This window comes from Malaclemys terrapin, chromosome 13 (genome assembly GCF_027887155.1).
Source record: "Malaclemys terrapin pileata isolate rMalTer1 chromosome 13, rMalTer1.hap1, whole genome shotgun sequence".
Taxonomy (NCBI): domain Eukaryota; kingdom Metazoa; phylum Chordata; order Testudines; family Emydidae; genus Malaclemys; species Malaclemys terrapin.
The window spans coordinates 12,485,816-12,511,572 of NC_071517.1; the positions used below are offsets into that span (position 1 = coordinate 12,485,816).

Below are 25,757 nucleotides of genomic sequence, written 5' to 3' on the forward strand. Positions count from 1 at the left end.
ATTTGTAGCTCAAATAGCTTGGCTGTTTCTTTAACTGTTTGTTTACAAATACTTGGTTCAGTAAGAAATCACCATGTTTGCAATTTTATAAACCCTCACTGAATAAAAACATGAAATATATATCTGTACTATGTGCAGGGTATATACCTATTCCTGTTTTATGTTCTACCAAAAATACACATTTAAAGAACATAAAATTCAACACTGATTTTATTTTCAGAAAGCTATATAAATTTGAAAGACCATACATGTGGTAACAAAAAAACAAGACAATGAGCAATTGTTGTGTCTATCTGTCATTTTGGGTGTTGCTTTTTTCTAATTTATTCAACGGAGTCAAAGGAAGTTCTGCTTTTACACAGTGACGTTTTTCAGTGTCTGTTTTCAGTCTTCTGGTGTCTGATATTTATCTTCATTATGTAGCAGTTTGGTGTAGATGGGGAATTTTAACCAGTATTTTACAAAGAATTATCTGACCAGACTACATGAAGGCAAAGGAAAGCCTGAGACACACATCAAATCTCACTTCAGTTTTCTTTAAATTCCAAACACTTAACATGTTCTTCCTTAATGTATTAACTAGTAGATTAGGCCACATTTTGATAAAAGAACTAACTGCTCAAAACTTAAACATAATATAGTTTTTAAAATATTTTCATTTTATTTTGGTGACTATTCTAGATAGATGCTGGTTTTTGCTATATACTGTAACATTTTATTGCATTAAGTGTTAATACAACATATAATACTAGTTTCTGTGTGTTTTTATACATACTTAATATCTCTGAATATAGAAGGTTTAGTTGCCATTCATTCAAAGAAATAACACAAGCCTGGGATGTGTTTAAACTTCAGCAGGGTACAGTCATTGGGGTTTCATTATTTCTATTTATGGACACTTAGTTGCAGAATTCTGTCTGAAATGCCATGTACACTTGTGTTGCTATTCAAATATTGCCTGTGCATGAATATAGGAATATGTTTAAGGGGATTAAAGTGAAACTGAATTTTTATTTTTGAAAAATGACTTAAGGTTCTTTCTCTAACGCTCAAATTTTAAGGAAAGGATCTAAGTTCAGACTGGTTGCCATAAAAGTCAAATATTTTGCTAACATTTGTTTACTTCCTTGAAAGAAATTAACTCTGAACTGTAAAATGGAGTGGGCTCCTAGTATCTTTTTTCCGATATGCAGAGGAGGATTGCGAAGTGGTGCACAATATTGGCTGTAAAATACACTACTGCAATACATTTAAATGATACTTAATATTGCTTACAGTATCTCTATTTTGTTTTAAACAGATGATTCACAATTATATGGAACACTTGGAAAGAACGAAACTTCATCAACTAACGGGGGGTGATCTGCTAGAATCCACCACACACGGTAGAATTAGGTAAGCATTATTATGCTCTTTCTCTGAAATGAAAGAAAAATCCATTCATGTATGTTTGCAAGACTGTCTGTTCTTTAATCCTACAACAACAGTTTGGCTGAATCAGAAAGATTTGTCAGTTGATTGGAATGCAGTAGGAGAATAGTATAGAAATCAGTGGGGGGGGGGGGGACACTTGCTTTTGTAACACTAAATGTTGATATATATACTCTGTACATTGGTCTTGGGCAATAATTTTGGCATACATTTTTATAAATTTAGACAGGGTTTCTTTTAGGATATGGATAATTTCAAAATAACAGTAGACAGCAGCAATACCAGAGTCTAAAAATACTTAAAGAATATTGCGTTGCTGCTGCTGCTTTATACACAGGTTTGCAAAGGAACATGTCTAAATGTCTGCTTGTGCTGAGAGCTTTATGTGAATATATTATGCAGATCTCAAAGCTTTCTGCCAATGAACTCTGGAAGGGGGGAGAGAATAGGTAATAAGCTGGCTGTCTCTCTGGGTTGCTGCATAGATGCTAAGAGCAGCAGCTCTATGGTTTATGGAGGTGGGGGAGGAGAGAAGTGATGTCATTGGTTTGGAGCTGCTGCAGGAGAGAGTGGAAATCTGCTGCTGATGGCATTGTTTTTGTGGCAGCAGCTGAATGACAGACTTTCACTACAAAGATACACCCTCGTCGTCTGTGTAGCCTTGGTTCCGGCGTTTCACCATGCCAGCGCAGCGCCATGAGTCCTGGATGCATGCTGCTATTTGTGTTTGGCTTCGTTGGCGGGGCGGTGGTCATTAATTCAGCTATCTTAGTATCTCTTTCTGTGTTGCTGCTTGTGCACTTTTCTATTTCTACTGGTGTGCCAGCTCTGACGCAGAATCTACCAAGGATACTCAGGTACTCTGACCTACTGAACCCCCTACTTGTTTTCTTTGTTATCTTCCTCATTCTTGCTCATCTTTCGATCTAAAAAAGAGGCAACGGGATATCAAGTGCAGGTTTGAAGTCCTGTATATTTAGTATTCATAGACTAAGGCAAGGCACAGTTTTTTAAATTGTTGAAGGAAATTTGCATTGGTGGTTTTTTAAAGTAATTACAAGGTCAGTCAGTGTGTTTTTCCTTTAGAAAGCTGTTAAATCAATCTCTTTGACACAAACTTGCCAGCAGAATAGAGGTGCTTTGTTAAACATTGTAGACAGAGCTTGCACTCATTGTGTTGTAAGGTATTTAGCAAATATTATAGTCCTAAATTTGCGATGGCTTAGGCCTTTCATTTACCCAGTTTATATACAGCATATGATAATGGGTGCTCTGTTCAAATATATAATTATTTCAGTATTTTTTTACATTACACTTGCTTTTAAAAAAATACTGCTTGATCATTTAAAATACTTTGAAAGAAAAATCTTTCATTATTTGGGTATTAGAGCTGTAAGAGCCTATTCACTATTGTTCAGTCAAATGTTATCCTCTCCTCTTTATCTCTCTACTTGTATGGCAATCAAACAACTCTTTCCTCCCTTGAGTTATGTGCTGTTTGTCCTGGTTGCCTAGAGTATTAGCCGATCTGCATTAGTACAAAAAAGGGGGGGAAAATCATTTTGACACATTTTAGTGTTAGTTTTAAATGAAATACAATGGGCCACATTTTAAAATGTGATCTTTCAAACTTGTAAACTTGGCATTCTTTAATCACTCTTTGTCACTCTCGCTTAAATAAATTTGTATACTTGTTAAAAATGTGATTGTCAGAAAATTAGTTCTAATGGAAGATTATTTTAAAAGAATAAATGTAGCACATGGCCTGGGTTTGGTCTCTCGCCTTCAGTGGGTTTTTTATTTTTTTATTTCTCTTTTGTGACAAATAGGGTAGTATATTACTATTGAATAATCAATTACTAAGGCCTTATACCTTAAAAGTAAAGCAAAATATTTTATTTTTTTAGGTTTAAAAAGTCTGAACTCTAACACTTTATCTAGCTGATAGCATTAGTGTAAAGAAATAATCTCTTAGTAGCATGTCATCACTTTTCAAGTTAATATTTATATTTCAAGTCTTTCTCAGAAATTGTGCTGTCTTTTTAGTAGAGCCTTTTGGTTAACTTTTAGAACTATATTAGTATGTAAATAAGCCAGTCTTTTTAAAGGCTGTGCTGTTGATTTTCTTAGCTAGTGTGAAGAAAAAAATTGTAGAAAATTGTTAAAGCATTATGGTCTTGAATATATAATAATATATTAACTTGAATATTTATGTAATCAAAAAGATATAATGTAGAGTGGCTGCAAAAATACTTAGTAAAGCTATAATATTTCAGTAAGCCACTGTTAAAAGAAATAAAGACTAAATAAATACTTTTATTGTTTAGGAAGTAAATTATACTGTCTGACTTTAATTCAGCGAAATGGCATTTTTCCAGATATTTCTTGGAAACTGAAAGGGGGACTCTTCCCCATCCCACCAACAAACAAATGTATACCCTATTTTTAGTGGGAGAAGATCTTGCTTGTCAGAAGGGAAGACAGACACCCTTAGAACTTAATGACCTCTCCCTTGCATGGATTTTGATTTTGATATCGTACATATAAGACATCTATCTATTTACTATAGGTGACTATAATTTTAAAAATGACAATCCAGCTAATTTCCTCTCCTCCCCCAAACAAAGTGAGCCCAACTGAAGAAAGAATTTTTCTTTGAGGATTCCCCATCTCCCTTCTTAGTCCATAATCTTCTCCCCCATTAAACTCCGCTCCTTAAAAGCCTGTATAGAAGATTTTGCAGCATATCCTGAAGATAAACAGATCTGGCCTTTTTTGGACCATTGGTTCAGAAGATGGTTTCCAAAGTTAAGGTCCTCTCACAGAGCATGCTTTAATGTGAGCTGTCTTTTAAACTGAAAGGGGTCCAACTTGATTTTTGGCACTGGATTTTTTTTCCAGAAAATAAATACTTGAAATGAGAACTAAGTATGTGTATCTCCCCCCCCACCCCCCACATGTATTAGAAATGTGGGAATGCTAAACAAAGGAAGTACTTGAATAGATTCCAAGGACTCCTGCTGTTGTAGAAAAAACTTCTGTTTAGTTCTGCAACTATTTAGTAAGGTTTTTTTCTTCAAAGTTGTTACTGTTCCAGCATAACCTGACCATTTCAATACTTTTTATCTATGTGGCCTTGATTACTTTTGCTTTTTTCATTTGCTTCACATTATCTGTGCTTAACTGTATTAATGCTGATTGAATGTCCAGCTGTCTTCCTGTATTGGTTAAGAGCCTACCCAGAGATCTCCTGTGTGTACTAGTTTCCTAGTGCAGAATCTTTGGTATTTTTTTTATTTATTTTTTTTAACAGCATATTTAGTCATGCAGATGTTACCTTGTACGTCATGATCTTTCCTATATTGGTACTCACAAGGTGCTTGTTCAGGCATTTTCCTTAACTTCCTAAAAGTTTTTAATCTCTTGAGAAAATTATTATCCAGACATAGTGAATGTTCTCAAAAGGACCTGTTGCTTCTTGGGCCCCAAGTACAAGCACTTCTTGACTATCTTTACTTAAGTTTTTTTCGCCCCCTTTGCATAGGAGCATGGACCTTCCCTTGGCTACATTTAGTGTTGCAACACAGGTCTTGCTAGCAGACCATGAAGTTGTCCTGGCTAATGTAGATAGGGCCCTGGCCATTTTACAAGTCAATACTATAGACTTGAGTCTCCATAATCACTGTGAAAACCGTTACCTTGGTTTTCTCATTCAGAGGTGCCCACTAGTTTATGGACTATACTTTTACCTGCTTTGTAGTGCAAAGCTCAATTTTCTGCAGTCATTGTGTACTGTCTCTACCTCTTACCTTTGGTAAACTTATCTCTAGCTTTAACAATGGTTTTACTTTTGGCAGTAGTGCTTAACTGCACATACTTTTTGGATTATGCTGTTTTGACCAAGCAAATGTTTTGCTTCATCTTAACTTTCTTCAGTTAAGTGTCAGACACTGACATTCTTTTACAGAGCTGGCCACATCATTCTGCAGATGACTTTCTAAACATTTTTGTTTCTCCCCAGATATAATCTGGCCTTATTCATTGTGATCACACCACTGGACACAGTATCAGTCCTGGGATTTTTGGGAAGGCTCTTCGAGATGAGTCTTTGGGGTCTCCCAAATTGTCTTCTCCATGAAGAGGAGGGTGAAATCTGTTGGCTTTCACTAGGCTTCTCTGCTGTAAAGTAATATTTAGTTTTTGGTGCTGTGTTCCCATACACAGGTGCCAACACTTCAAAATACTTCAAAGGACCCTTTTCCAAATAGCCCAAGGATCTTGGGAGAGATAGGACCCACTTCATGCCAGTCTGTGGAATTCTGTGTGCTTTCTGGTGTATTTTAGGTTACTTTTGATTGTATTATCTAGTTTAACATTTGAATATAGAATAGCCAGCTATGGTAATATGACAGGTAATATGAGGATTAAAACCATCCGTGAACTTCCTCCTGGGCCCCTGACAGACCTCTCTGCTACCAGTTTTCTCAGTGCCCTATGTAATATTGGTACTATTGATGATTTAAAAAAAAAAGCTAATTCTGTAACTGCTGACATCTCTGTCTCTGTATTAAAAAGGCTATCTAAATTCATATCTCAACTTAGGCTTCCTGCATCTCATATTTGTTAATTTGGGAACTGTAATTATCTAAGCACACCAAGATTGAAAACTCTTCAGTGATATCACCATAAGATCTGAATGTTTAACTGGAAAAGTGGTTTTGTATAGTTTCTCTCCTACAAACTAAGCTGTAAAGTTAATTTTAGTCCATTCCAAAAATAGTCCCCTAATTTTCAGAGCCTCCAGTTCTAATAACAGGTCTTTCTGTTCACACCCAAACATACAGCTAAGCAGAGTACAAACTGTACTTTTTAGATGTACAAACTGTACTTGTAAATGTGAAATGCTTTTAAGAGTAGATATGAGTTAGACTTCAAGGTAAGGAGTTTTTGCTTGAAGTGGAGGGGAAAGTAGAAAAGATTTGTCTGGATTTAGTAGTTGATCGTTACAGAAGTTGTGGTGCTGTACAACAGTTGAGCCAATTAGAGATGCATTTTCAAACGTAGCTTCTGAATGCAATTGGATTGCTAGTGCTTCATCTGAATTAAAGAAGAAAATTAGACTTTTAAAACATTGATTCTGATGTTCATGGTCCAACAATTATTTCATATTGAAATTTTTAGTCTTCTCCACCTGGAATTACTATGGGATGTCCAGCATAAATGCTGCACAAAGTTCAAAACTGGAATCTGTTAAATCAGTCTAAAGTACTCAAACTTTTGGAATACATAAGCAGAATCTGAGGAATTACTAAGTAAAATAATGCAAACTGTGTATACTTGCATGTGTGTATAATGGGAAATACAGTATGCATGATTGAATCTAAATTCTGTTTCCTTGCCATATTCAGAAGCAGGTATAGCATAGGCAGTGAGTGTGTGAAATTGAAGCTCATGAAATTTGGTTTTGTTTTGTTTTTTCAAACAGAAAAGAGCGTCCTATATCACTGGGCATCTTCCCATTACCTCCAGGAGATGCACTGCTTACACCTGAGACTCAAAGAGAAGGAGGGGAAACACCTGGGTCAGAGCACTGGAAATTCCATGAGCTAAGCCAGCCACGCTCCCACACCAGCCTAAAGGTGAGCTATTGGTTTTCAGGTTTGTTTTGCATCTTATGGATTCAGTACATTGTCGGTGATAACTACATTACTGGAAAGGTTGAACTGTCGTCCTCCGGTTATATAAACTCCTCAATGCATCAGTTATTGCATGTGACTTTGAGCGAGTCTTGTATTTTAAAGGAACTGTGTGTGCTCAGTGAATGGGGATTTGGGCTGCACTTCCAACATGGGGTGGGAATGCAAGATCTGTCTCCTGCTATTTCAGAGATCTTTTTCTTTTCTAAATAGGTAACAAATTTTAAGGCCTGCAATTCCAGTATTTACAGACTGGATAGACCGTATAAACCCTGGGTCTCAAACTCCCAAGCCACGGGGCTCCAGCAGTTTTGGAGCCGGATCTCTCCCTTGCCCCCACCTGCCACCCCCGGGCACTTCCCCCCTTAGGGGCCCCGGCAGCACAGCGGAACTGAGCAGCGTCTGCCTGCTCGTTCCAGCTGTACCTCTGAGGGCAATGGGATGCTGCGGGTGTGGTGCCTGGGGGCAGAAATACGTGGAGGCCCCCCCGCCCTGCCTTGGAGCACCAGGTAAGCACCGCACCCCCAAACTCCCTCCCAGAGTCTTCACCCCCTCCCCCCTCCTGCCCCCAAACTCCCTCCCAGAGCCTGTACCCCAATCCCCTACCCAGTGGGGGGTGGAGTTTTTGGGGGGCAGGATGTTAGCCCGCTGGGGGGATTTGAGGACTGGCACTGGCCCTAAGGTAAATTGAGTTTGAGACCCCTGGTATAAACAGTTTTGGGAATTTAATATTCTATGGGATGAAAAACTGAGTATTCAAGTACTGTGACATACATGTGTATATTTGTATATAAAATTTGTGTAATTCTAGTGCTCGTAGTTTAAAATTAAAATATTACATCTAATATTCAGTGATGTGTCTCTGAGGACGAAAATAGTTCTAATTTTAGTATGAGATTCCTGAAAGGGTTTTTTATAAATTTTTAAAAATACCAAATGAATTTGAGGTGTTCTCCCCTTGATCTGTTTAAATATAATCCTGTACTGGTGCCATAAAAAGATGAAGGAACATCTGAATGACCCTTCCCTCTTTAGATGTCTTTTGGGAAGATTAAAACTATATAATGTAATTTTTTTTTGAGCATTCAAAAGGACTTTGATATCTCAAAGCCTCTATAGAACTAATAAGCTTTCTGCCTCACATACAATTTGGAAAGAACTGTACAGTTCTAGTTCAGATAGTCTGATTTTACAGCTGCTTTCTGTCAAGATACCATCTGATTACAGCATTTCAGAAGGAAGAAGAAATCTGATTAATGGAATGACAGAGGTTGTCCTCTTTAACTCTGTTACTCACTATTTAACTTTTGGGCTCTTTTTATTGAAATGGCTGAAGACCTTAATTGTTAGTGCCTGAATATGAGGATCATAAATCCGGTGGGGTTTGCTATGCCCACAGGGTTTGTCCTCTAATCCAAGTTCACCAAATATGTGCTTTCCAACAGTTTCTTGGAAGAATAAGGCTCCCTAGATGCTTGATCCTTTGATAATTTAAATTGGCCTAAAAACCAGGTGCCTAAACTACTGGATTCGTGAGACACTCCTTCTGTGATGGACTGTGTGCACTACCGCCATCACTCTGTCAGTCCAGGAAGTGAGAGCAAGACTGAGACTATACCACATGGCTAACCTTTTCTCCTATCCTATTAGAAAGGGCTATGGCGCTCCCCCACCCCCCTTCGGCGTGCCACTGGATGTACTGGGGTACCACTGAGCCTGCCCATTCCACCAGCCTGGCCTCCCTCACACTGTCCTGTTGAGCCAGGCCCTCAAGCCGCCTCTAGCGCGCGCACACATAGGGATGTGTACAGCTGCAGAAAGACACTGAAATCAGCTCTGCATGAGAAAACTCAGCTAGGGGATTGCCTGTTACTCAGTGCACTCCCCCTCTGGGATGCAAACCCAACATTGTATTGTCTTGCGCTGCACAGAAAACTGTATAGCGTAAGCTCATGAAATTCGCTCCCTCCCTCAATGTGGAGGAGGATATGCACAGCTTTTTATCCCCATTTATGAATTTCAAACTGGTTTAGAGAAACAAAGGGTATTCTAAATGATTATAAGGGATAGCAAACAGATCAAAGTAATTACCTTAGTAAATAAATAAATACAAAATGCAACTGAGCTTAAGACACTAGATAGGTAGGGTATAAATTAGCAAATTCTCACCCTGAGTGATAAACAGGCTGGTAGATTCTTAAGGCACAAGTTGCCTTGGCTTTCCCAGGTTTTCATGCACAGGCTAAAGATTCTTCTAGCCTGGGACCATCACTTCCCACAGGTGTTGCTCCTCAGGTGTTTTCAGGTGTGTTGTTGCAGAGAGAGAGAGTCCACCCCATGATGTCACTGTCCCCCTTTTATATCTTCTTCCCATTTGCTGGAAAGCTCTTTTGCTGTGATCGTTCAAATAGCTCCCATTGTGTAGTGCTATCTCTGAGAGGTTTCCATTGTATACAGTTCATGGGGTAATCCTTGTGCTTGTGTGCATTTCCTCAATAAGCCATTAACATTATTTGGCCATTTTACTGTTGTACCTGGAGGGCTGCTTGTGCGTGCTTTCAACCTCACATGTTTCAGTAACACATACATAGCCAAACTTCATAATTTCACATACAACGATAACACGTACAATCCAACAAGATATTAATGTCTAGCAGATCAAGACTTTAGAATACCTCACAAGACGTGCTTTGTACAAAACATATTCACCACTGTCATGTAATTAGGATATTGGGGTGTCAGGGTGTCACAAGGGCCTTATCACTAATGAACTCCTCTACTTTTGGAGGTACAAAAACAGATGCCTCTTCACAAGTGGTTAAGTACCCCAACTCAGGAGATAAAGCATTGTCTAAACTATAGCATACTTCATGATCCTGATTATACAAAGACTGAAAAAGAAAAAGGATCAGAAGACTCTGTGAAAGCTTTGTCCTTTTGCAATCCATGAACAGAAATACTATAGTACAGTGGTTTTCAACCCTTGCAAGCTACTGTACCCTTTTCAGGAGTCAGATTTGTCTTGCATTCCCCCAAGTAATCCTCTGTATTCATATTTCCCCATGGCAATTTCATTAATTCAGAAATTGACAGGCTTTAGAAGGAGTTGCTTTGCTGAAATACATTAGAGACATGTGACTTAAGAGTGGATGGAGTTGAGTTATAAAGGGAGGTTTTCTGATCTCATTCTGTCCCCTCCAGAAAACAATACCTGTCACTTCATATTGTCAAATTATATTTCTTGGCATTAGTCCTTTTAAAAATATTAACTTGTATACACTTAAAAATGGCTACCTTGCATGCACAATTTTGCTGCTCTATATATACACATCTCAGTCTAGTTACAAGACTAAGTGCCTTAGAGCAGGGACCATATCTGTAAGTTAGATATTATTATTTATCTTACACAGTACCAAGCACAGTGCCTGTATTTAATAAATGATCCTGTGGAATGGCATGATACACTGCAGTCACTATTAAGAGTCGAATATTAATTTCTCTCTATTATAGTTTTTAACATGATGTATCTTGCCAGTGTCTTGTACTACTGCTTTCAAATACACCTCTACCTCGATATAATGCTGTCCTCTGAGCCAAAAAATCTTACCGCGTTATAGGTGAAACTGTTATATCGAACTTGCTTTGATCGGCTGGAGTGCGCAGCGCCCCACCCCCCAACCCCCGCGGTACTTTACCGCGTTATATCAGAATTTGTTGTATTGGGGTAGAGGTGTACATGTATTTTTATTCATGCAGTAGTATTTGAAGGATGCAGAATGGTACACCTAAAAACATCTCCGTATAGGTGCCCAGGAGCAACACAGACAAGGGTTTATCTGGATATTCTGGAACTTTGTACAGTAAGGACAATATTGTGTGCCATTGGAAGACAAGATGCAGTTGTGTATTGCTTCCTTCTATCCCTACTCTGATTGCATTGCATACAAACCACTATTTAGTTCTCTACAAACGTAGTGACCTAATTTTAAATACACATCTTAGTTCCATGAAAAAAGTCTTTAGGAAACATTGCTTACAAAATACAACTTGATTATTTCAAATTTTTAAAATATTTGGGGAAAATATTTAGCCTCATTCCTGCTTAATGGAATTACATTTAACTCTCACTGATTTCTGGAGCATATATTGCTATCAGTTGAATCTACTGATAAATCCAGTTTCCAAATGCAAGGGAAGAAATTAAGTAGTTATAGCAAAACAATTGAATTATACGGAAACCCTTGGTTAGTCCCTTATAATTTTTGGAAACAATTGATTCAAAATCAGTTGAGACCCTTTTTCTTCACAGCCACTTTCTGTTGGTCAATCAAGCCATTTGTTTAGGGCTTTTTGTGTGCTAAAGTCAATGGTCAGTGTGTGCTGCATTCTTCAGTGGATGCATTCGGAATACAGAGTTGGAGAAATGTTTGAACAGAGCCAACATTCATGTTGAGGTTTTATTCCCTGTGTGGGTGAACTCTGGATTCGCTTGGTAAGAGTACAGTTTCCTCCCTTCATTACTTGTTTGTTAAAATATGAATCATTATCCAGTTGTTTAACCTTAAAAAAAAAAAATCTACCACAAGTTAACATTCAAAAGGCAGCTTATAATATTTAATCATGTAGCCTTTTTAGAAAATGGACTTCAATTGTTTGCCATAATTCCTTAATTTTGGGCTTCATGACTTTGAGTATCCTTTGGGGGGGAACGTACATATTCTTGGAATCCGTCAGAGATGTCCAATAGTCAGGTGTTACACATGCTGTGTTATACTCTCCAGTTGATTCACTGAGAGACTAACAAATATTCACTCTTCCCATCTTGGTCACTTTTAAATTTGTGATGAAGGATATTGGTATATGGAGACAATGCAAGCAATTGTGACACTTCAAAACAATTGGAGACTTTATTAACAGCAAGTTGTTTCAGATGTTCAAAATTTGGAATTACATCTGTAACTCAGTACAGTGAACTCTTAGTATTTAGTAAAGAATATGGTAAGATGAGGCTTGATATCATTGATGGGGCAGGACCTGAAAGTGCTAAATGGATCATTAGGGCTTGAAAAATTCATATGACTAGGAACTTCATCTGGAGAAAATACCGTTAATTTATGCATTTACAGCAAGTTTTGCTTTTCACTTATGATTGCAGAGAACCCCTTCCAAACAATAGAGTACAAAGTAGTTGTTGCCTGTCAAAATCCTTAGATAGCACCAGCATCTTTGCTGCTGGTAGAGCTCAACCACACAGTGAAATTAACAAGCCTCTAGTAAACTTCACTGCTGCTATTAAGGACACTGTGGATCAGGTCAGATTTTTGCTGCAGGCTGGGGGACAGCCGTAAGCAGAGGCAGGTTAAAGGAAAGCTTTATAAAAAGGTTGTTATAGGGTCAGCTCAGTAGAGGATGTCCTCCCTTTGCAGTAGTCTAGAAGTTCTGGATTAGGAGTGGGGAAACCGAACTCCCTCTTAAACTGCTGGCTGCTGGAAGGTAGGAAGGCTTCAGATTTCACACTTACTAAATGGAGGCCATAAAGGATGGAGCCTCTGAGCAGGATCCAAGGAGAGCACCCTAGTAGGAGTACAAAGCACAAGCTGGTGGGGAGGTTGGCTTCCTAGCTTCATGTTGCCCCTAGACAATGAGGCCCTTCGTCTAATTAAATGATCTAATTTAGACTTCTGGTTATTGGGGTGCAGTAAACTTTTCAAGCCCTATGTATGAAGGGATGGATGATCGGCAAGGCTGGGTGTGGTGTGTTTCTGTGGGTGATGGTTGGTGCCAGAGAGAGTGGAGGGATAAATTAAGATCCAAAGTCCACATTTTTGGAGGAGCGGGAGGGAAATGGGATGGAAAATAAAGGAGACACAACAGAAAGCAGTGTTGGGAAAGCAAAAGAGATATATGCGGGAGAGAATTAGAAATAACATGTGGCAAATGCAGGAGCAGGTTTAGGCTTTAGTAAGGAACTGAGGAAGTGGGAGTGAAGGAAATATGGTAAAATAAAATCGAAAGGCATAGTAAGTTACATACAGAATATATTCTGTTCCTATTTAATGTATACTACAGATAAATGCAGAATATCTTATCAAATACATAATTGTTTATTACTTGGAATTGCGGATGAGCGCGGAGGGATTGGGTTTCAGAACATGGCAGTACAGGTATATTTCACTTTTATAGTGGTTTTGGTCCCCAGGCTAATAAATGCTGGATAATTTTTTTAAGCCTGGTTACTCATGTGAAAAACTCTGTATTCAGGGGTCTGCTGTTCTGAAGGCTGTGTAACCATTCTGGTTCTTGAATATTTTTCTCAAGAGTCGAGTTTAAAGGATGAGAGGGAGCCCAGAGTAATATTTATACAGATGCCAAATAAAACATGTACATTTCATAAGTAAGATGAGATGTGTGGGGGAGAGGTGTGTGTTGCCTTCATGTTTGAGATGTATTGAGTTAGACTAATCTAGATGCACACCTGAAGGTGTACAACTGAAAGTCTATTTATTACACAGTACCCATAATTTGTGTTTGAATGAGCAGCATCCAGGTGGAGGCCCTAAGCCCAAATACCTGTGAGCCCAAGGGTCCTCAGTATGAAAACTCCTGTATACATTTCAGTATGTGAATATTTATTTACAATAGTCCAATCTAAACTGAGGCTAAAACTGCTTGCTTGAGCAGGTTCATGAAACAAACTTGTGGCAGGAACAAACAAGATAGTGTGTTAAAACTATTTTCTAGACTAGTTAGGAATCTAAAAAGTACCTTTTAAACATAGTGGACAGACAAACTATTAATTTGAACCCATTCAGGATTAGTCAATATGTACATGTGACACAGTAGACCTCCAGCTATACCACTTGGTTCCAACTCAGCCGTAACAAAGTTAAAATGACAAATTTAAAAAGGAAATTTTTAATTAAAATTAAAATTTTTAAATTTTAAAGACAACACGGTCTTTGGAACTCATTGCCACAAGAAATGGTGGCAAAGAACAATTAAACATATGGTTAATGAAACTATCTAATTATATTAGGTACTTAAATATTATAGGGATATTGATCTTCCTGCTTCAGGACACAAGCTAGTCACTGACTGCCTGGAGTTAAGAGGAAATATTTTCCCGGTGTGTGATACTGCATTAATTGCCCATCATGGAGAACTTGTCTTTCTCTGAAGTATTTGGTACTGGAAACAGTGCGAGATGGAATACTAGAATAGATTTGACCATTTGTCTAATTTGGTGCAATGTGGCAATTATCTTTCTGGATCCCAGTGATTTTCATAAAAAACTGGGAAGATCAGTTGTGATAGAGAGGCACACGTGACATGGAAGATGGCAGCCTTCTGGAGTTAATTATTTTAAATTCAATGTTAATTGCTTTTTTTCAAAGCCATCTCCATATTTATATCAAAATTGTGTGGTTCAACTTCAGAAATATCACTAGGGTTTACCTTTAAGTGATGTCTTCAGGGGTGATGGGGATAATAGGTACTTTATATTATAATTCTCAGGGAACATGTGCATAGATACATAGGTATGAAAGTATATATTTTAAACATATTCAGTGCAATCCCCCTCACACCATTTGTAGCCCACTTTTCTTAGATTGTTTTCATATGTATTGTTACAGTGCTTAGCAAAATGGAGCCCCAATCCTGATCAGGGCTTTTTGGTGCAGCTGTAATAAAAATCTGTAAGCATAAGAAGATCTGGATTCATAGTTTAACTACCAAAATGTACTTGAAAAGAAAGGGGAGGTTGTTGATCACCTAGTTAACTTGTTGGAGACTACAAAGAATTACAGTTGAGTCCACGTCTGAAGGAAAATCAAACATTTCAGCAGTCTGAATACACAAAGGGTTTTCAGTTACACTTGAAGTATCACCTCTTATTTTGTATATATTACACTTTTTTGTGAAATGACCTTATTTCTATTACATATAACTTTTTTAACTTTGAGTAATTCTGCATATAAATAGTCAATATATTAAACCAGTTTTCCTCTTCAGCTTGTTACTTCATATATTGTAGTGACAACAGAATAAATGTCTGAACACTCTAATAGTAATGTTGTATTTCAGCAGTAAATTCACATGCTGTCAATTACTCTGAATAGAAAGTGAATTGGATTGGCATACCAAACAATGGATGACGTTACAGGAAGTATTTGTACAGAAAATTAAATGGCGAAGGGAAGAATGCTCAGGATTTTTGAGATTACAACCCTGTTTGTTGTTTAAAGCCTCCTCACCATCCTGCCTCCATCCCTCCCAAGGTCTTTTTTTTTTTTCCCCAAAATGCAGCTACGTGTTCTGCTTACTATCCTATTTGGCTTTCTGTCTTGTAACTAGTGAGTAAGAGATTAAACAAAACAAAAAAACACCAGTTTAAATTTCCTATACATGTACAATGCCCATCTACTTTTTAGAAGCTATACAGATTTTTTTGAAGATTATGTGCAGTCTGTATAATTTAATGTTCAAAAACTAGTAACATTTTCCTCTGTTTTTGTAATTTCCCTTTAGTAGGTAAACGGGGTAAGTGACATATATTGAGCACTGCCTAGGTTCTGGTATCATTAAAAAATACTGTATCCGAAGTGTGTAATATTTTGTTTTTCAAAAGTGCCGCTTTGTTTGACTGTCTTCTTCACCCTCAGTTCCCTCAGCAGTAAAATTCCCTTGTAAGCGGCAGTATTCACATTGTTTAGCTTCTCCCTATTTTAATAATAATTTAAAAATCTCATCTTGCAAAAAATTCCCAACGTGAATATGAAGATTGAAATCCTAATTATACTTCCTTTGTGTGTTAAGAATGGGTAGTGCTGCATAGCCAATTACATATGCCAATTTTTTATTTGCTTTTTAATTAAATTATCATTTAATATAATCAAATTCAATTTCTCCTCAACGTGATCTTTTGTACATCACAAAATGTAAACTGTTTCAACCTTGACTTTGTTTTTGGTGTCTTGATTTAAAAGCATTTCCAAGATCAAATCTGTGTTGTGCTTTTAGGCATATTTCCTGATACTTAAATAGCTTGCTTTCAGCTATTTGATTCTTTCAATTTTGTTTCAGAAGGCCTTGGAAAGGTTAAACTGTAATCTCTAAATCAATCTCAGGATGGTTAATCTTTATAGTCACTGTAAAAAGCCTTAGAAGTGTCATGTTCGGCTCTTGCTCTATCAGTGCTAGACTGCCCCAAGGTCCCTTTTGGCACTGTTTGGAGAAGTTAATTGCAACCCTCTTTGACTAAGTACCTCATTCTTGCCTCTCTCAGGTTAGAGGTTGGTTTATGCCTTGGACAAAAACCTAGCAAATATTCCCAATTCAAATTGTCACAAAGTTGCCCATAGCTTGAATAAAAGCAAATATTCTTGGCCTAATATAGAAAATATGATATAAAGCAAGTTGGCTAAATGAAGTGCCTCATCTCTGGCTACAGATCCTAGGTACAAGATATTGTTGTAGAAAACTGACCACTTAGTCTGTTTGGTGACTCGACTCAGTCTGACTCAGTCTGAGGTGCCTATTTATCTGTTCAGAATCTGTATGTCTAGCAGGCAGTCTCCAAAGAGTGTCTGTCCTGAGAATTATAGGGAAATAATCAGGGGAATGATAGTGTATACTAGTGATGGATAACCTTACCATTGTTGTGTAGAGCTGCTCTGGACAGGGAGGTCCATAAGTGCTAGTTATTCTTAGCACTGGTAGAGCTGCACTGGAGTTGTAACAGTGGGAGGTTTCCGCAAAGTTCTGTGTAGACAAGGCTTCAACATGTCTTTTCATTAGGGGAAGTCCTATAACGAATTAGTCTTTTTTACTCTGCTAGGTAGGATTTAGCCACCCTAGTACACCACTACCGGTATGTGGGGACTTAATTGGTAAATGAAAATGCAATAATAGAAATGATTGATTCCATGCAACCAACTTGATCAGATTAGTTTTCATATCAAACTGATTTCCGTTCCTTAGACATATTAATATTATTTTTTCATCTGTCTTAATGTTCTCAGAGAACAGTAGTGTAAATTAGGGTGTTATCCCTTTTTTTTTAATGCTTTTTCTTGAAGTGGTACACCCAGTTTGTTGCCTAAGGAGGCTCAAATAAAATTCCATTCATACTGCTGATAGTCTTGGGTACCTTTTGGAGACACTTTCTTGACCTTGCAAGCAAAGTTGTTTTTAGCATTCTACTTATTAAAGCATACATACAATAAACCTAAATATTAAAATCATGGAGATGTATATAATGGTTCCAATTCATATGAGAGTCGGCATATTCTACCACATCTAAATTACTGCTTTAACTTGAATGGAATTAACCTAGTGAGCACAGGAAATAAGTTCATGCACTCATGCTTTTTCTTCATTTGGAATCCTTCTTGTTTAAACTAATGCCTGTGACAATTGTGTAAACAATAAAACTTTCAATTTTAGGATGAACTTTCTGATGTTAGTCAAGGAGGCTCAAAATCTACTACCCCAGCATCAACAGCTGCTTCAGATGTGCCTGGGTTATCTGCTGAAACTCCCCTGAAAGAGGATAATGAAGGGCTTGCAAAGAGTGCAGATACACTGAAGAAGAAATCAGATGTAAGCAAGCACATTGAAGTGCAGGTAGCTCAAGAAACAAGAACTGTGTCCATCGGTAAGCTGCTGTAACAGTTCAGTGTTCAGTTTGCTAGATACGCAATTCAGTTCAATGCAATGCAATACAAAGTCAGTCACTGGTGTCTGGAGGGAAAAGTGTGTGTTCATACTTTTGGGAGTGGAGTACTGGTGATGTTGAAATGAGGATCACTATTTACCTCTTTGTCTGTTCACACCTTATTTTCCATGGAATGTGAAGTATATCTATGTATTAATTACATTCCGGGGTTATTTAAAAAAACTAGAAAGATTAAATGAGCTAATACCATCTCCCTTCATGATTTTCCCTTACAATATATTTTGACTGCTTTTAAATATTTGAGGTAATGGGTCTTCCACCACTTTCTTTAGGAGACTATTGCGTGGTCTAAGGCCTTGTCTTTACAATATAAATTTTTACCTATTGCTAATGAGAGTTGTAGCTGAACCAGTGCTCAACCTGTTTTAGCAGCAAGCAGAGCCAAGTAGTGTGTATTTGTCACCATTTCAGAAAGAACCTGAAATCCGGGCATTGTAAAATTGAATTTAAAATTAAAGTTAAATAGAATTGGTTCATTAGTCCTATTTTAATGAATGACATCATTTTTTAAACTTGTGAGGCCGGTATAGAATTACCACTATATGAACTCAAATTCTGTACAATTCAGAGGCTTTGCCACAATAATATATGAAATTTGTCAGGAGGACCCCTGCATGTGATTCTCTTTAAGCCAATAGTGTACAGAGCTTTTCTTAAATGTGGTTAATGGATATATATTACTTCCCCACCTTCACCCCCAGGTGCTAATGAAAATGAAGAAAAATCTGAAGTTCAGGCAATCATCGAGTCCACGCCAGAGCTGGATATGGATAAAGACCTCAGTGGATATAAAGGTTCAAGGTAAATTTCATACTGTGACTTGAGTACACAGATTAGGATTTCAAAAGGTACTGCAGTTACTCATTTTGAACTTGCATGACTTGTTTGGAATTTTAACCGATTGAGAGCACATGTTGTGTAATGAGTTCCCATGACCTGTTTTTCTTCCCTGAAGAATTCTTATAACAGCAAGTTTTGTTTTTATTGCTACATTTGCAGTACAAATGTACAAGATACTGTATATTGTGATGGACTCAGGACAGCTAAATGCAGTTTTCCCATTCCCAGCTAAGAGTATATGCAAAAGAGGGCTCTTATCTTTTTAAGAGAAGAGCTCAGGATACTGGCTCATTCCAAGTTGGATTCTTGTGGTTTTCTCACTCACCCCTTTAAAATCCTGTCTACCCCCTTATGTTGCAGTATCATCACAGCATTTATCCTTCAGAGTCATAAGAATGGTCATACTGGGTCAGACCAATGGTCCATCTAGTCCAGTAATCCTGTCTGACAGTGGCCAGTGTCAGATGCGTCAAAGGGAATAAATAGAACAGGGCAATCTTGAGTGATTCATCCCCTGTTGTCCAGTCTCCGCTTCTGGCATTTGGAGATTGAAAAACACTGCTCTAGGTGTCGGTAAAAGTTCAGGTCGCGACCCAGTACTGGGTCGCAGCATGTAAGGCACTGGGCTGCCTTCGTCAGCACCCAGGGACCCTAGCGGCTCTGGTCAGCACTGCCGACCGGGCCGTTAAAAGTCCCGTCAGTGGTGTTGCCCAGCTAAGGCAGGCTAAGGCCTATCTGTTCCGACACCGCACTGTACCCTGGAAGCGGCCAGCAGCGAGTCCGACTTCTAGGCAGTGGGGCCACAGGGCTCCACATGCTGCCCCCACCCCGAGCACTGGCTCCACATTGGGAACCGGCCAATGGGAGCTGGGGGAAGCGGTGCCTGTGGATGAGAGCCGCGCGCCTCCGCCTATGAGCCGGACCTGCTGCTGGCCGCTTCTGGGGCACAGAGTGGTCTGCCTGGACAGGCAGGAAGCTGCCTTAGCACCCCTACTGTGCTGCTGACTGGGAGCTGCTGGAGGTAAGTCTGTGCCCCAATTTCCTGGCCCAGCCCTGAGCCCCCCCAAACTTGGAGCCCCTCCTGCACCCCAAACCCCTCATCCCTGGCCCCACCCCAGAGCCTGCACCCCCACCCCAGAGCCCTGCACCCCTCCTCCACCCCTGCCCCAGCCCTGAGCCCCCCAAACCCCTCATCCCCAGCTCAGTTGGGTTGCAGGCATCAACAATTTTATTCAACTGGGTCCCCAGAAAAAAAGTTGGAAAACCACTGACCTAGAGGATGGGGTAGTGTCTAATGTCATTCAGAGCTTTCTGCTGAAGATGTTAGCAAATTCAGATGCACTCCACACTCGCATTACTGGCAGCACACTCCTGTTTTTGAGAACTTAGTCCCTTCCTGTATGAGAGGATGGAGGGTAAAAATTTCGAGAGCATGTTAAGCCCCATTGCAAGTGAGTGGGCACTTAGGAGCCCAAGTGCTCCAGTCACTTTTGAAAATGACAATGAGGGCTTGTGGATATGGAGACGTGCTGCACAGCAAGGCAGGGCGTGAATGTATAGTGCGCTAGTCTGTTGTGTATTAAGTCTTTTAGTTTGGATCCTGCTATTATGCGCTAAAAGTTCCGTAGTGTGCTTACTTCAGAGTACTAAGTTTGTGTGGACAAGCTCTTAATCTCGTAAGCCACTTGGTACCATCTGCTGAGGTTGCTCTGTCGCTGCTGTCATCTCTCTTCTTGCAACTTGGCCCTCTAGCCAGGTCAGGCTTTAGTCCACCCTAACCCTAACCCAAGGTAATAATCTCCAGCCCAGCTATGGTCTAGTGACCTTACAGCAGGTCTTCTGTCTGTCTCTGGGCTCCATGGTTCTTACATCCCTTATCTCTGGGGGTTTCACACTACCTTCCTTGGTGTCTGGTAGGGGAATGCAGGCCCTCTTTACTCTTGGTTGTAGTCCAGGGACCCTGTACCTGGCAGCCAAGGTCTACTTCCTCAGACTCCTTGCTGCCTCCCTGGGCTGCTTTCTGGGGGATAGAAAAGGCAGGGAGTGACTGCAGACTCTTATCACTGCAGCCCATTTTCTGCTACAAACTTCCTGGCTTTGTCTCTCCTAGGTGCTGCTATGTATATTAATGTGCCTTTCTGGCTCACATTAGCCCCTTCAGGGCCTGTGTGGAGTACACTCCTCCAACATAGGTACTTAAGAAATGTCCAGCAAGGTTTTCAGTTCATTTCTATGTTAATGAATGAGCTATAAGCCAAACCATAGAGCAGCCATCTAAAAATCACATTTTTCCTTTGCTGTACAACTGTGTGAAATGTTTGAATGATAGTTGGTTCCATTTTCTGACTTTTTTTTAAAAAAATTTCAATTCTGTTGCTTAGCACGCCTACCAAAGGTATAGAGAACAAAGCATTTGATCGTAATACAGAATCTCTCTTCGAAGAGCTGTCTTCTGCTGGCTCTGGCCTAATTGGAGATGTGGATGAAGGAGCAGATTTATTGGGTAAGACAAGTTAGCTGAAGAAATTATTATTATGCTTGTGTTTTTATAGAATATTTCTGGTAATTGCAGCTTCCTTTAAATATATTTCCTGAAATATACACCAAGATTCATTGTATTAAGTTTCTATTTCAGTGGCCTTGAAAGGCTCCATTTTCCTGTACTGATAAATGAAACCATCTCACAGTTCAGTGTGAATTTTCTGTGGTAGAGCACACTTCTTTAAAATTCAGCAAATTCATCAGTTCTTTAAAGTGCTTGGTATTTGAATTGCTCTGTATATGGTATGACACAGGAATGTGTCTAGTGCCTCGTATATTAGGATGTTTCTTACAAAGCAATTTTTTCTCAGTTTTGGACAATCAAATTAACATTGCTTAAAACCTTTTGGGTAACAAATTGGGCCTCATCGTGCTTTTTATATTGCTCATATTTGGAATTTTGCCTATGAGGGAGATTGTATATTGCTGTTGCATTGTGAAACAAGTTGGTTGTGTTTGAGAACCAAACAATTTAGAAACACTTCAGCATCCCCGAGTGTTTAACAAAAAGCAACAACTCAGTAATATGTGCCATGAAACTTTTGCTGTAGCAAAACTGAGCCATATTTCAGCATCCACACTTTATTTTATTGAACAGATGGCAGTAGACATTAGAGAACATATCTTAGGGCTTGTCTTAACTACCGCGCTAAATCGGCACTGCTGCAGTGCGTCTGGTGAAGACACATTATGGCGATGGGAGAGTGCTCCCTTGTCAACATAATTACTCCCAGTCAACGAGAGGCGGAAGCTATGTCAGCGGCAGAATGTCTCCTGCCAACGTAGCGTGGTGTAGACCGTTTTAAGTCTATGTAAATTACGTCGCTCGGGGGAGGGGGGGATTGTTTTTTCATAGCCCTGAACAATGTAAATTACATCGACTTAAGCAGTAGTGTAGACGAGCCCTTAGAAGCAGCTGATTTTTGAGTCTGAAAATGGGCTGTGTAGAAAGCATAAAGAGCAGTTTGACTCTCTGAAGTGTGGTGTAGAATTTGCAGGGACCAAACATGTATTTTTGAATAGTCTAAATTTCTAGTGATTCACATTGTGCATTTTCTGAGAATTTCTTGTTTAGTGGGGAAAACTGGATAGAGTTGCACTGGAACTGATTTTATTTTAAATAGGCAACAGCAATGCAAGTTGTACCTATTAGCTGCCATTGTCCCTAGTCTGGAAAGACCACCACTAGGGGAGAAAATAGTTCTGTTCTTTTCCTCATACTCTGGACTTCCTTGCTGAGACCACAAGCAACGATGGTGACTGGTGGTGGTGGTTTTTTATGTGGTCATCTCTTCCTAGTTTTGGTAGGCATCCATAACTCACTTTACATGTCCTCATACACTGGTAATTTTTAGTTGCTACTGACATTCTGCATTCAAAAATGGGTTCTTGAGATCAAGTTTCATAGCCTATTAACAGCAACTTTTAGTGCCTACTCCTACATAGTAGATCTTTCAAAATAGTTATTTAAACCTATAAGACGTTTTTCCCCATATTGGGCACCCCATTTTCCTTGGGCAAAAATGAACACCCTTTTCAGTCTTCCCATTATTTAGGCAAAGTTTATTTTGTTACTTCTGTTTAGAGAGCAATTCTTTTACTAAGTCTGTTCCTATAATATATGTAATTAAGCTTTTCATGTGTTATGTGGAAATATGTGTTGACTTACTAACTTTTATGATCATACTGATTTTCATTTATGTAGCATTACAGCACATGGATATTTTTGTCTCAGACACATACATTTTCCTAACTTGCATCACACACTAGCCACATCTATTTACAATGTATTGAGTGTGGTTTTTAGTGGATTATTCCATTCTAAATTAATATTAGCATTGAGTTTCTAGTTCTATAAAACCTAGTTAATTGGGATTCTCTAATCTGTTTTCTCTTGGGCTGCATACCCAGGGGAATATTCTGGTGTGTATGCTTTTAAATACTTTGAAAACTATTGCTTCTACAGTTAGGCGTTTTTGTCTGCTGCTTTCATATACAACATTATCCGCATTGTTTCTGCTTGGAAACATTTTTTTGCCCTTGCGTCCTTTTGGCTTTCCAGCTGTGTTTTATCCACTTTTTTGACAATGTAGGGATCCCAACAGTTGTTTGCATTTAGTTCAAATCATCCTAGGTATGCTTGTAAAATAGCTTTTCATATATAATTCAGTTTTTAAAAAAAAAAAAAAAAAAAGCAAAGCTATTCTTCAAACAAGCAAAACCTCCTGATGCTGGCAAACCTCAGTTTTCTACAGCTGTTGGCAAAGTGAGAAGAGCTGTGATAAAATAACTTGTGTATTGTTAAGGTAATTTACTACTTTCAATCTAAAGTCCAATGAGCTCTATAAGAGACCTGATGTTTCTCTTTTTTAGGGGAATATGATACACTAATCATTCACAAGATTAAACGAATTTCATCTTCATGCCTATTTTAAATGTTACTTTTTACTATTAAGATTTGTTGATTTTTAATAAAAAAAATTTCCTTATCAAATATTTTGGAAGATATTACTGTGTTTAGGGAACTTGTTAAAACCAGATGTGCACACTGTTCTTACAATGAGGGTAATTCTTTAAGATTTTTTTATTTTGCTGTGTAACGCTAACCTCTAATTGGCATAATTGCTCCTATTATCAGTGTGCACATAATGCTGGGCTTGGTTGTCTTGAAAATAATCTGCTGAACAAGACTTACTATTGCTGTTCCATTATACATTTTAAAAACTAAAACAGAACTTAAAATTCTACAGTAGATTCTATTTAAAATATTCTTTAAGCATGCAGACAGTAATTTATAGGAACTTCATAGAAATATTAATGAACCTTATGGATGCATAAAACAATTGAAAGCATTTCAACTCAAAACTTGGAATTTTTTTCAGAATCGAATATTTCATCTAAATTTTGCATTGATTGGTTTAGCACTTGTTCCAAATACCATGCTTCTAAATCGTGTCACAGAAGTGAAGATTACCTTTTAATCCATTATAAAGCTTTGTTGATGCCTGGCTAACTCATTTGGTGATACTCATTTATTTTACTGTATGTCTTGCATATCAATCTGCTTCAAATCATAGAACATTTCATATTTTCGGTGCTGGCTTTTCTTTAATTCACTCGTACAGCTTCCAAATCTCTTGATTTGTTGTTGCTTTTCGTTCATACTACTCCTTACATTAAATGTTTCTTGTTCTTGTTTTTGCTGTACATGGAATGCATGGGCTTTAAAGACCGTAATTTCTTTGGTAAGGTACCATCTGCTTTGGGGAGATCTTCAAGGCTTTCACACTCTCTCTGAGCGTTCTTGTTCAGCATGTCCTGTGTGTATTAAAAATGGCGCATTTTGAACATAAAATATACTCTATGACCTCTTTTGTAGAACGCTTCATTGAATTTGTGCATTGTAAATGGTTACATTTTTTTGTCCATTAATGGCGTAGATGTTCTATTTGACCTAGTAGTACTTCAACCTTTCCCTAAAGCTTGCAATTCATTTTGGGGGGGAAACCAGCAGAGAGACTTTATTGGTCATTAGCCAGGGCTGTTTTCGGGCATCACCTGGGGAAGGATGAAAGCAAAGCTAAGTAGAGAAGGAAGGGACAGAAAGCTTTAGATATTTGCTCAGTGGGAGTATTTACATTGCTTCTGTGAAGTGCTTCTATATTCATCTTGTTAGGCAGATAAAGGCAAAATGTAGATTAACCATATTTAAATAAAATATTTGTATTTGATTTCTCTGTTGTAAAAATATTCATTCTTTTTTCTGAAATTTATTCACTTACTCTGTCTTGGAAAGGAATGGGCCGTGAAGTTGAAAATCTTATTCTGGAGAACACCCAGCTATTAGAGACCAAGTAAGTGTCAAACTGTAGCTTTTAATTAGGGAGTGCTTCCTGCTACTCCCTCTGCTCTCACTCTTTTTATCATTTTCCAAAATGGACCGTGCCATAAGGGATCACTGACAAATGGTGACATTTTTACTTTAGCATTAAGTGGTATTTTTAGTATTCAGAGCTACCCGCAACTGTGTACTATGTCTGGTTTTTTTTGAATGAAGCACGGTGTATTTGATTTTTGTCTAAAATGTCACTTCAATGTACCAGTTATACTTTTTCTTGGTAGACTTGTATTGCACTCTGCCAGTGTCCTCCATTCCTGTTAGTATGCAGAGTGTTAAAATGATACAAAAACTTTAATTAGAGAGTAATAAATCTTGTCATTTTAGTAATCTACTAGCTTCCAAGAGCAAACCAAGAACAGTGTGCAGTGCCAACTGTCTAATCCCTGAAAACCAAACACCTCTGCCCCCGAGGCGCCCCCCCAGTCACTCAGTCTCCATCCCCACCCCCATTGCTTGCTCCCCCATCCCCTGGGACTTCCCTGCTGCCTGCAGAGCTGGGCTAGGAGAAGCTGACATGGAGCCTGCCTGCCTGTCCAATCAGGGCGCACCAGGGCATGGAGGGGGGCGGGGGAGCAAGGGGCTAGGAAGGTGAAATCGGGGCAGACGGGGT

The 25,757-nt window shown here is 38.6% G+C and overlaps 1 protein-coding gene across 4 annotated transcripts in view; it reads left to right on the forward strand.

Moving 5' to 3' along the window:
* SPAG9 (sperm associated antigen 9) overlaps nucleotides 1–25,757 on the forward strand; it is a 107,147-nt gene that overhangs the window by 44,328 nt on the left and 37,062 nt on the right. For 3 of the 4 annotated variants that reach the window (XM_054046713.1, XM_054046712.1, XM_054046714.1), the window contains exons 4-9: nucleotides 1,301–1,395; nucleotides 6,917–7,070; nucleotides 17,574–17,784; nucleotides 18,567–18,666; nucleotides 21,087–21,208; nucleotides 25,043–25,100. In XM_054046713.1, coding sequence (XP_053902688.1) covers nucleotides 1,301–1,395; nucleotides 6,917–7,070; nucleotides 17,574–17,784; nucleotides 18,567–18,666; nucleotides 21,087–21,208; nucleotides 25,043–25,100 — 740 coding nt within the window. Of the gene's footprint in view, nucleotides 1–1,300; nucleotides 1,396–2,063; nucleotides 2,289–6,916; nucleotides 7,071–17,573; nucleotides 17,785–18,566; nucleotides 18,667–21,086; nucleotides 21,209–25,042; nucleotides 25,101–25,757 lie in introns of those variants that run through there. The other variant, XM_054046715.1, reaches the window with a different exon arrangement.